Here is an 11298-nt window from a genome sequence, read left to right as displayed (position 1 = left end):
ACTACTCCCTCCTCCATTTTGTTGCCTATTCCTTTCCTTCTTTGCTCCTCCTCCTCCCATTTTTTTAACCTTGTTGCCACTCCTGGAATTTGCACCTCTCTTCCCGTCCCTCTATTTTTTGCAGAGCTTTTGTCTTTGCCCCATTTTGACCCTTTTTACCATTCTTCACACTTTCTCCTTGTATTTTTGTACCTATCTGCTCTTCCCTCATTTCTTCCTTCCTCTTCCCCACCCTCATTTTGTGTTTCCCCTTCTTCCTGATCTTCTGCCCTATCACCCTCTGCCCAACACAGTTAATCATGGCTCCATCTTTGTGATTTACACTTCTTGGTTTCACTGAATTAATTTACACATCCAAATCTCAGAATTTTATATTTGTCCATCGACTGACATAAGCAAATGAGTATATGGACCCCATGTATGTATGCGTGTGTTTCCTGTTTGTCTAACATCTGGAAATAAGTGGATAATCAGTAGGGGTGTGTGTGTGTGTGTGCGTGTGTGTGCGTGTGTGTGTACGTCTGTCATCTGGACCTGTGTGTGTTTGTGAGCGATAGAGAGGGAAACCTGGACATAAGTAACTGAGTGTGTCAATGTGACATCTGGACTTAAGTAACTGAGTGCTTGTGAGATCTGGACGTAACTGTGTGTTAAGGGGTTGTGGGACATAATTTTGTGTGTGTGTGAGGAGTGCTGGCAGGGGTGAAAGTAGCATAGAAGACTTACCGGTATGGGGGCCCGGCTCCAGGCCCCCGGAATGGGCAGGGCCTCTAGTGGAAGGGGTGGGGCTGGGGTCAGCCTCTCCCAGCTGGCCCATCCATGCTGCCTGACCTAGTGGGGCACTGTCGGCGATTTAAAAGGGCCTGGGCGTCCAGGCCCTTTTACACACATCCCCTTCATTAGTGGGGCAGGGCCACAAACGGGGGGGCGAGGAAAAGACAGAGACCTTAAAATGCTGCTGTGGCAACGCTTTAATGTCAGCTCTGCACGGGCTGGTACCAGTGGCCACTTCTTACCCGTATGCCATACTGGCCCACTTTCACTTCTGTGTGCTGGAACAATTTGTATGGTGGTAGATGTGCTGTAGGGTGACCAGACGTCCCGATTTTATAGAGACAGTCCTGATTTTGGCATCTTTTTCTTATATAAGCTCCTATTAGCACCCCCCCCCCCGTCCAGATTTCTCACCCTAGTGTGCTGAAAGCCACTGAACCGAACGGTAAACCCTGTATAGAATGGAAACCACTTTTCCAGCCAGGGGGTGCGGGTACTGCCACACCCCTAGTTCCAGCACATATGGGATGGGCGGGGGGGGGGGGGTAGAGAGAGAGAGATCTGCTTTTCAATAACTGAGTACCCCTGCTTGAGTATGTGTATGAGCGCGCGGGACATTTGGACATAAGCAAGGAAGTGTGTGTCTCTCAGGAAAGCTCATGCTGAAATAAATTTGTTAGTCTCTAAGGTGCCACAAGTACTCCTGTTCTTTTTGCAGATACAGACTAACATGGCTGCCACTTTGAAACCTTACAATAAGTATGTTTATGTTTCCTCCCCTGGCAGAGGGGCAGCTCTCGCCAGCCCCGGCCCCCAGAAGTTTGTGCCAGAGTGAGCAGCTCTCCGGAGAGGCCCCCAGGAGAGCAGGCTGAGCCTTTATCCGGCGTTGGGCTGGTCCCTGGCCCGGGGCGGGAGAAGGGCGGCAGCGCTTCTGCACTGAGCACTCCTGCCGCTGGGGAGAGCTGTTCCCGCGCCGCTTCGAGCACAGGCAGGGCCAGCTCAGAGAGCCGTGGCCGCTTCCCTGCCTGCTATCGCATGCAACTAGTGGGATCCTCCTCCTCCTCCTGCCGGGAGCAGCCTGGCGCTCCCTCCATAGCAGAGCCAGCAGGGCAGTCCCCGAGAAAGGCTCAGTTCGTAGCAGAAGGGGGCGCGGGGGCTTGCAAAGGAGGGGGGACCCCTGCTGTGGCTGGCTCCCAACTATGCAGGCGGCTGCCCAGTGGCATCGGCGGCTGCAGGCGGGCGGCAGGCAGAGGCAGCCGCCGCGTGCAGTGTGAGCGGAGAGCTCGGCTCCATTCCCAAGGATGCTGGGGGGCGATGCCTGGCGGCAGGGAGGACGAGATTTGTCAGAAAGCGCTGCAGCTGCTGGCCGAGCTCTGCTCCAGCGGGGCGGTGGAGAACGAGAACTGCCTGGATTTCATCTACTACTTGCGGGACAGAGCCCGGCCCCGGCTCACGGACTCAGGTACACGCTGCTGCTCAGGCCGAAGGGCGGGGGACGGGGGTTGCAAGAAGAAAACAACAGTCCATAGTCCCTTCCCACCCTCATTGTGCCGCTAACTTACTGGGAAGGGGAGAAACCCCACTCCTCCAAGATGCCTTCCCCCTGTCTGGAGTCCGGGAGACGCAGATTCAATACTCCCCATCCCACCTCAGCCGTGGGGAGATGCAGAATCAATACCCCCATCCCACCTCAGTCATGGGGAGACGCAGAATGAACACCCCATCCCAACCCACCCATGGGAAGATAAAGAATCAGTCCCCCACATCCAACCCTACCCATGGGGAAATGCAGAATCAATACCCCCATCCCACCCCACCCGGGGGAGACACAGAATCAATACGCCACATCCCACCCTAGCCATGGGGAGATACAAAATCAATAGTCTCACTCTACCCCTATGTATCTCCACTGAACAACAAGGGAGGTGAAGAATGTGTCCCCCCTCATACTTACTCCCCCAGCGCACATACACCCCCTGTGCTCTAACTTCAGAGGGGAAACATCCTTCTAGAATAAAAGCAATAGCTCCGATTGTTCAGGACTCAGTCACAGAATCTATTCTTTAGTTTCAAGCAACAACCTGACCTAAGTGTTGTTCTGAAGAGTAATCTACAAGGCTGCTGAAAGGTAAAACCTGATGGGGTTTTAAGTGTTCCTAAATCATTAGGATTTTCTCTCAGACTACTTGAAGAAAGCAACAACTGGTGTCATCAATTTCCAGCCATTCTTTCAGGTGGTTACACTATTTATATTATTAGATTTCTCCCCTTGAAACTGGATTCATTTAGGACTAAAGCATTTATGTACATCAATTTTAGCAAATCTTAATTTCAAAAGTATTCCTAGTGAAATATAATTGTGACTGCTGGTCTGAAACCAGGAATCATAGATACACTGCTTTAAATTATCTCATCTTAGTTGTCCAGTGTTTTCGTTTGTTTTAAAGCTTAAGAATTTGTTTGCTTCCTGATAGTAGTTTGAACCTATAAGTAGCTTTACTACATCAGTGAATGGTCTTTGAGGGTTTGTTCCTGAATTTATGTGGTCCTTGTATCAGTATAGATTTGATTTTAAATTATTGGAGTTTTATATTAGTCTTTTATTTAAACAATAAAATCTAATAGCTCACAGGACAATGTTTTGATATAGAGGAGCTTGATGGGTTTCTTTTGCCTTTCAGTGACAGGAGGCAGAATAAACAGCCTTTAAAATTGACAGAATGTAAACTGAGAGATTTATTTTCGATTATGTTTTGAGCAGGGTTGTCTTAGTTTATTCTGATTTAAATACTCCCTTTAAGCTTCTTAATTAGAAAGCTGAACTCTGGCTGTCCTTCAGAAAAATAGTAAACATTTGATGTTATCTTACCCCAAAGTGCCCAGATTCCTTCTACCCACAATGGAGAAAACGTTTTGTAGAGCATAAGCAGATTTAAAAGTTTCTCATACTATATTTCAATTTCTATAGTGCGTCAAATCAAGGTTTCACAGGTGTGAATGAAAATTATAATAAGCAGAACCATTTTTAGAAAGAGTTATAACTGAGAACTGGAGAGTATTTGCAGCACTCTAAATTGTACTGGCAGTTCAGCTGCTCATCACTGCACACTAATAATCATTTATTTACTATTCTTACAGTAGTTAGTTCGCTTAGCAGCTTTGATTCCAATTTCAGTCTAGTCTTCAGTGTCTAATGCTTTCAGACAAAGATTTTGCAGTAACCTGATTAATATGAGGCAGCTTTCATGATGCAAATTACTGACAAATGTTTGGGTAAACTAAGATAGCTTGAGCAATCCAATAAGGAGAATAAAACTGGTTAGGTAAAAAAATCTTCCATGTACAATAAATGAAGCAGAATTTTCATATATCTAGGTTATTTATATTAAGATCTATTTTCATCTGTGATAACTTCATTCACTTAAAACAACTCTGATTTTAAAAGATTTCAGACATTTGTAACAAGAATGTTAACATTTACTAAAAAATAGGTAGAATAACTCACCAAATAAATTTTATACACATGAATTTAATAATTTTAATAATTATTTGGTTCAAATAAATACTTTGTGTGTGACAGACACTTGACTGTCAAAAAGCATTCAAGAAGTGATTGTGTCTATTTCTAGTTTCTCTAGTTTTTATATGTACTCAGGTATCAATCACATTCTTGTATCCTAAGTAATGATTCCCAAGAGGACATCTACTTAAGTCAATTATCACTTAGAATTGTGAGTTACTTGAAGCATATGTAAAGAAGTAGCCTAAATCACCTTGAATAATAAGGGTTTTTGACATTTTTTTGTAGAAGACACCTGACCTTTCATGAAAGTATCATGCAGACATGATATCTGGCATTCTGTCTGGGAGCATTTTTAAAACATACTGTGCTCATTAAAGTTATATACATTTAGCATACATAGTTGCAAGAATAAGAGATTCTTAGTCTTCTCATATTAATTTCCTTAATGAAGAAAACTGTTTCTGTATTTCTTATTTTAGCTCATTATTTCTTAAACCAAGGGTAGGCAACCTATGGCACGCATGCCGAAGGAGGCACGTGAGCTGATTTTCAGTGGCACTCACACTGCCCGGGTCCTGGCCACTGCTCTGGGGGTTCTGCATTTTAATTTAATTTTAAATGAAGCTTCTTAAGCATTTTAAAAATCTTATTTATTTTACATTCAACAATAGTTTAGTTATATATTATAGACTTATAGAAAGAGACCTTCTAAAAACGTTAACATGTATTACTGGCACGCGAAACCTTAAATCAGAGTGAATACATGAAGACTCGGTACACCTCTTCTGAAAGGTTGCTGACCCCTGTCTTGAACCATTCTGGTAGGATGGGTTTTTAGTATTTGCTGCAAACCTGATCTATTACACAGAGTAACTACTACGTTAGGAAGCTATTAATTGCACTTAACTCACATTTCTATAATTCAGATATGGATTGTCAGGAAAATGAATTGCCCATAAAGTTTGGTTTCCCAGTCAAATCCATGGTTGGTAAGAAGACAGTGCATTCTACTCCCAAAAGAGGGAGACAGTACCCCTTCAGTAGCAGACAGGCCAAATCCAGCTTGATTTATTCACATAGGAAATACCATTGAGTTAATGGTGAAATGGAATTTATGGGCTATGAAGAAACACTCATCAGTTTTCAAGGACTGGAAGGATGGTGGCTACAATATAGGGCTGGGGACAGATTCTTCTGGGCAAAAATAAGCATGAAGTCACTTTAATTGTGTCATACTCTCTTTCCTATGTAAGCAAGTTTTTCATCAGCCACCCAAATTACATTCCTCTCAGATAGCGGGAAATCCTGTCAAGCCAGACACAAAAGAAAACCATTTAAAAATACATAGACGTTTGTTAGTAAATAGAGCTGACAAGAGTGTGGCTATAAAGGAAAAATATATGTGGTGTGTGGCTAATGGTTAGCAGTGTTACTGTTTTCATTATGGCAGTTCTTGTACAAAAATATCTGAATGCCATTTTTAGAAAGTTTCTCTATGCTCAGATGCATTTTCCCAGTAAATTATATACTCACCTAAACTCTTCAACCTGGTGAAAATGATGATGTACAGTATCTTTACTTGTTACATAACTTTCCCTATATGGAAGAAAGGATGGTCTGTTGGTTAGGGTACAAGCCTGGGACATAAGAGATCCAGGTTCACTTCACTGCTCCATCACAGACTTCATGTGTAAAATGACTTGGGCAAGTCACTCAGAACCAGATTTTCAAAGTTTTTAGGCACCTAAAGATGTAGATAGGCACCTAGTAGGATTTGTTCAATGACAGTTAGGTGCCAAGGCACTTTTGAAAAATGCATCTATCTGCATCTTTAGGCATCTAAATACCATTAACAAGCTGGCCGTTAGCCTTAGCCTCTCTGTTTCAATTCCCCACCTGTAAAATGGTGTAGTAATAGCACTTCCCTACCACAGAGGGGTGTTGCGAGGATAAATACATTAAAGACTCTGCAATGCTCAGATACTATGGTAATGAGGGCCACATCAGTACCTTAGATACATATGCATGTGAAAACCATCTTAAGTGGAATTATGGGACCTTTGAGATAGTCACCTGGAAAGCGAGTTTAATTAAAGCCAACAAAAATTTTGCAGTTGAGGAATGGGTGTTCAAGAGGTATCAGGGCAACAGCAAGTACGTGCTGATTCTTTGTGAACTTTTCCTCTAGTAGATTCCTCTCCCAGTCCTTTCTCACTTCCCAAGTTAAACATCTGATGTGGGGCATATTTTAGCAGTGTGTAGAAGCAGCTGTATACTTTTGTCACACAGGTATGTGATTCTGGATTGCCAGAAAAGCAGGTGTTTTGTAGAAAGGTCAGTCAAAAGTGTACTATGATTTTGGTTTAGGACTGTTAACAGTTTAGCACCAAAGGTAAGTGATAGTGGTCTTCTTCTGTCCACTAGAGTCAATGCTGGTTTTCTCAGAGTGGCAAATTTTGTGGCAAATTACTGTGGTTTGCACTTCTGTCACAAATAGGACAATACATATATTTTTGGATGACAAAGTCCCATACATCAGATGACAATTTTTACATTTTTTTTGCCACTGCTTTTTGTTGTGTTTGCATATCTTTTCACCTATCTTCCAACACGCCAGAGAATTCCCTAGGGACCAGTCATTTGGCAGGGTTGGTCTGCCATTGTTCTTTGGTAGACGTGCCCGTCCCTGCACATTTCTACAGGGTCCTCTAATGTGGCATGTCTCACCCTTCTCAGATTACCCCCTACCTTTTCCACAGCTTCTGCTTTCCATGTGCTCCTTACTGTGCATGTCCTGCAGCCACAGAGTGCTCACTGCCTGGTTTCCAGTTTGTTGATAATTACTGAGATATGAGTACGAAGCATTTATTCAAAGGAAATTTTGTGATAAAATATTGGAGATTATGTCAAAAAAGACAGTATGCCTCTACAGCACAATCTGGATTTGGATTCTTCACTCTTCCTGTAGATAAAAGAGTGAAAGGATCCAGCCCTAGAAACTTACAATAAAAATTTTTAAAAGGTCATTGGAAGCTGTTGTGGACCTTTGGAGGAGGATGAGAAGAATGATCAGGAAATGTTTATGCAGATAAGAGTGTTATATAAAAGGGCTAGACCATTAGTCATTGTGAATTTTCATTAATGTCACACTGAGCGGAATAATGACAGTAGAAATACTAAATAAAGCTGCCTATTTTTGACTGTCATATTGGAGTTCACATTTTGAGGATAAGCCAATAAGATCAGAGGTTATTCTTAATTATGTCCTTTTAAAATGATCACTATCTGCTAAAATAGAATAAACAGTGAATATTGTGGTTTAATGATGGACCTTAGACATGAAGAACTCTATAGGTCTTGAGCAAAAGCAATGGATTTTATACAGTAATGGAAGAATCGGACTTTATTATTTAATCAAATTAAAAATAGTTGATTGCAATCAAGAAACCAAGAAATCTAGCCCTGGCAATGTGATGGCTATTGAAGGAACAATGTGAAAGGGTACAATTTACATTTATGTCAGTGGAAGCTAAGGGTCCTCTTCATCAATACATTACTTAAATAAGTGTGTTTTTAACTCTGCTTGATTCCTTTACACAGGGCATAAGTGGCTTAGCTGCATAATACATTATGAACCGGAAAAACAAAAGTGGAAAGCAGCAAAGGTGTTTGGACTGGTTGGCATTCAGCCAACCACGTGAGCACAGAAGCCAAACTTGGTGCTTGTTTAAACGAAATCTTTGGCAAGCCAGGGTGTAAATCTACAGTGCTATAGCCTGTGGTACACAAACTGGCTATGTGGACCCTGCTACTGCCACTTAGTAGTGGCACACTAGTGTCCTGTAGATACACACCCCAGCTTGCCACAGGCTAACTGTTCATCTAGATACAACCTTCCTCACAGAAAATCTTTCCAACATGGACTGTACATTTTACCCCATATTATAATTACTAATGTGTTGTGAATTCATCTTAAAACCAGTCTCATCATGGGGGCTTGTATTTTTTTGAATAAACTGTAGCCCTTATATTAAATCACTTTTTAAAAAAAAATTGGTGAATTAGGCCTGGGTTTTCACAGGAACCTAAAGGAGTTGGGGTTCAATGGGAGCTGGAGACCTCACGCCTTTGGGCATCTCTGAAAACCTCAGCTTAGGTTTCTTCAAACATGTCATTCCTTTGTCCTTAACTAGGGCTAAGTCCCCAGCAAGTTTGACATTAACTAGCTTAATTTCTTAAGAGGGACATGTCTAACTTTTCATGCTTGGACAACTCGAAAATGACTTAATTGATTTTGTTCAAACTTTGAAAAAACAAAATGTATCAGGGAAAAAGATTAGTTTAAGCCTGAGAAATTTCAGCTGAAGGGGAAAAAACAACTTACACAGTCATGAAGTGAAAAAAGGTGGAATAACCCTTTCAAGGTATAGTACTTTTATTGTCACTGTGTTTTTTACTCATTCTGGGCCAGGTTCACCATTGCCCTGCATATTTTATAGCCAGTGACACCAGTACAAATAAAGGTAAAATGCTACAATTCTGAATTGATAATGTTTTTGACCCATTTCCCATCAGTATAAATCACTCCACACAATGAAAGGCAGCAGTGCACCAGCTCCTCTGACATTATGGCAAATGAACAAGGAAGACTGCAGCTCAGATTCTTTTGGATTTCAGAAACCAAAATATTGTTTTAAACTTCATTAAAATATAGTGTTAATTACATATTTTAAATGGGAGCTGAACACTGTTTTCCTCTTTTGAAAAGTCAGTCTCAAGTTTTGGGGATTTAAAGAAACATTTGCTGCTCATCTTTAATGTGAGATGGTATATTGTTTTAATTGGGTTTAGTGTACATTTACTGTAAATGGCTAGGCACTCAGAGATTTTCCCTTGACACTAATAGGGTTAAGTACTCAGGTTACGAGAGAAAAAATGCTGCGTTCAACAGATAACTGTCAAATGATGTGCTTTGAGAAAGAGGAAGCATAAGAGCATGTATCTGCTAAAACAAGAAGCACTACAAGTGTGCTTACCAACAAAGATTTGGGGACTAGTTGTTGCCTTACAAAACCAGTGATACAATGTGAAGTAAACTAAAGAAGATGGTGAAAATTATTATACAAGTTACTATATTATTTTTTCTAAACAAAGGTTCTGCTTTAATATAACAACTGTACAAACCGTTACAGACCTATACTATGAGAAATGTCTTTTTACAAGTATTCTGTGTATGTACAGATGCTTCAGATGTTTGTTATTGGATGTATTGCAGTGGGATCCAGAGGTCCCAGATTGGAGCTTAGTTATTATAGATGTTGTACTGCCATGAATGGCCAGATCCTCAGCCTAGCTAACCTCACTGTGCGCTGCCAGGGTTGCATAAGTAACCTTAAAACTGCCCTAAAGGAGTCAACTGAGCATTCCTCCAAACTGAGGAATCCTGAGCTGGCAAAAGCTAGTGTGGCTGACTTTACTCCAGTCTCTCTTGGCATTTCCACCCTCATCCCTTTCTACCAGTTCTCTGTGGCTGCTCTGAGAGGGTCAGTTGGCCCCTTGCTGGCCACAGGAGAGAGGAAGGAGTAAAGGTGGCTCCTAGCCACTTTCCCCTTCTTCCCCAAACCTGTTCTGGGTAAGAGATTGGAGCTGTTGAGAACTGTCCCCATATTGATTTAGGGGTTTAAAAAAATAACCTGAAGTAAATTCTTCAGGCTCAGAAAACAGCAAGATTGCAGCGAATTACCTGTAAAAAGTTGGACCCACCAAGTGAGTATAGGGAATAAATATTTAATGTTGCAAGTGAAAAGCGGAAATTCTTACAAAGGATTCCAGGTGACTTTCTTAAAGTAGAAAGAGGGAGGGGAAGGGACTGTAAATTCCTTCATTAAAATTATCCTTGCTGTAATCCTAGAACTTCCCAGGAGTTACAGCAGATTTGCTTAGTTTACAAAATAGTCCTTAAATGCACACAGTGGTGTGCTGTACAGTATAGGGTGCTGCTAACTACATTTGCAGTTTGCATTTTTGAGGTGTTTTTTTTTTAATACTCTGTGAGAGAAGACAAATGTATCCAGTCTTCCACAGTATTACTTTGGGCTCCAATTGGTATAAGATGCTAAGCATTCTGATTTGTTAGCGGTGCCCTGATAAAATCCCAGCATAAATCTTGAGAGAGAATCTCTTTATCAGAGCTTCCCATTGCTAGTCCAGTCAGTTCCCCATATGACTTCCCATTTTTATTACTGCGCCTGATCCCTCTTTGTATTTAAATGAGAGATACTTCAGCCAGACTTGTTAAAATTATAACAAAAACACAAAGAAATTCACTTGCAAAATTAGAGTTGCTTTATGACATAAACATCCAAGGCAAAAATGCACATTGAGTCAAAATGAACCCCAGGTCCTCACATACCTAGTCACACCTGGAGCCCTTTGCACTAGTTTTCTTAAGACAGCTCATCTCCCCAGTTTATCTTTGTATTTCATAGCACATGTTTGTATATGATATGACACATCCTTACAGTTATTTCAATATCCTGCTCTGTGCCTCAGTTTCTTCAGCTGTAAAATCAGAATAATACTTGTCTCTCTCATGGGGCATTGTGGTTTTTAGTTAGGGGGTCTAACAGAAGGTATGCACATGAGAGAAATATAACACTTATTTTTCCTCTCACTTTTATAACTTCTTTTTTGCTATTTTTATTTATATTTTGTTACCCATTTTACTCATTTTTCCTCTGTTTACTTTAAATTCTTTAAGGTCTCCTTGAACTTTTGAGCTTTTAAAATTTGCAAAGAAATTAATACACAGCCAGTGTTCCTGCCATGGTATTTTTCAGTACTCTTCCAAAGGCGGTTCCTGTTCGGCCATGTCTGAAGTTAGGTGGGTGAGTAGTCCTGTCATAAATAGATAGCTAAGGGTTAATGTTTCTTTTACCTGTAAAGGGTTAACAAAGGGAACCAAACACCTGACCAGAGGACCAATCAGGAAACAGGATTTT

At 41.3% G+C, this 11298-nt stretch overlaps 1 protein-coding gene across 2 annotated transcripts in view; it reads left to right on the top strand.

Annotated features, from left to right (window-relative positions):
• The first annotated feature begins 2007 nt into the window (after positions 1-2007).
• SYT9 (synaptotagmin 9) overlaps positions 2008-11298 on the top strand; it is a 110461-nt gene continuing 101170 nt past the window's right edge. Inside the window, exon 1 of one of the 2 annotated variants that reach the window (XM_032770050.2) lies at positions 2008-2236. In XM_032770050.2, coding sequence (XP_032625941.1) covers positions 2089-2236 — 148 coding nt within the window. In that variant the 5' untranslated portion in view covers positions 2008-2088. The remainder of the gene's footprint in view (positions 2237-11298) is intronic. The other variant, XM_032770051.2, reaches the window with a different exon arrangement.

The sequence above is a fragment of the Chelonoidis abingdonii genome, chromosome 4, assembly GCF_003597395.2.
Source record: "Chelonoidis abingdonii isolate Lonesome George chromosome 4, CheloAbing_2.0, whole genome shotgun sequence".
NCBI classification, from domain to species: domain Eukaryota; kingdom Metazoa; phylum Chordata; order Testudines; family Testudinidae; genus Chelonoidis; species Chelonoidis abingdonii.
This window is presented reverse-complemented; position numbering and strand designations above follow the sequence as displayed.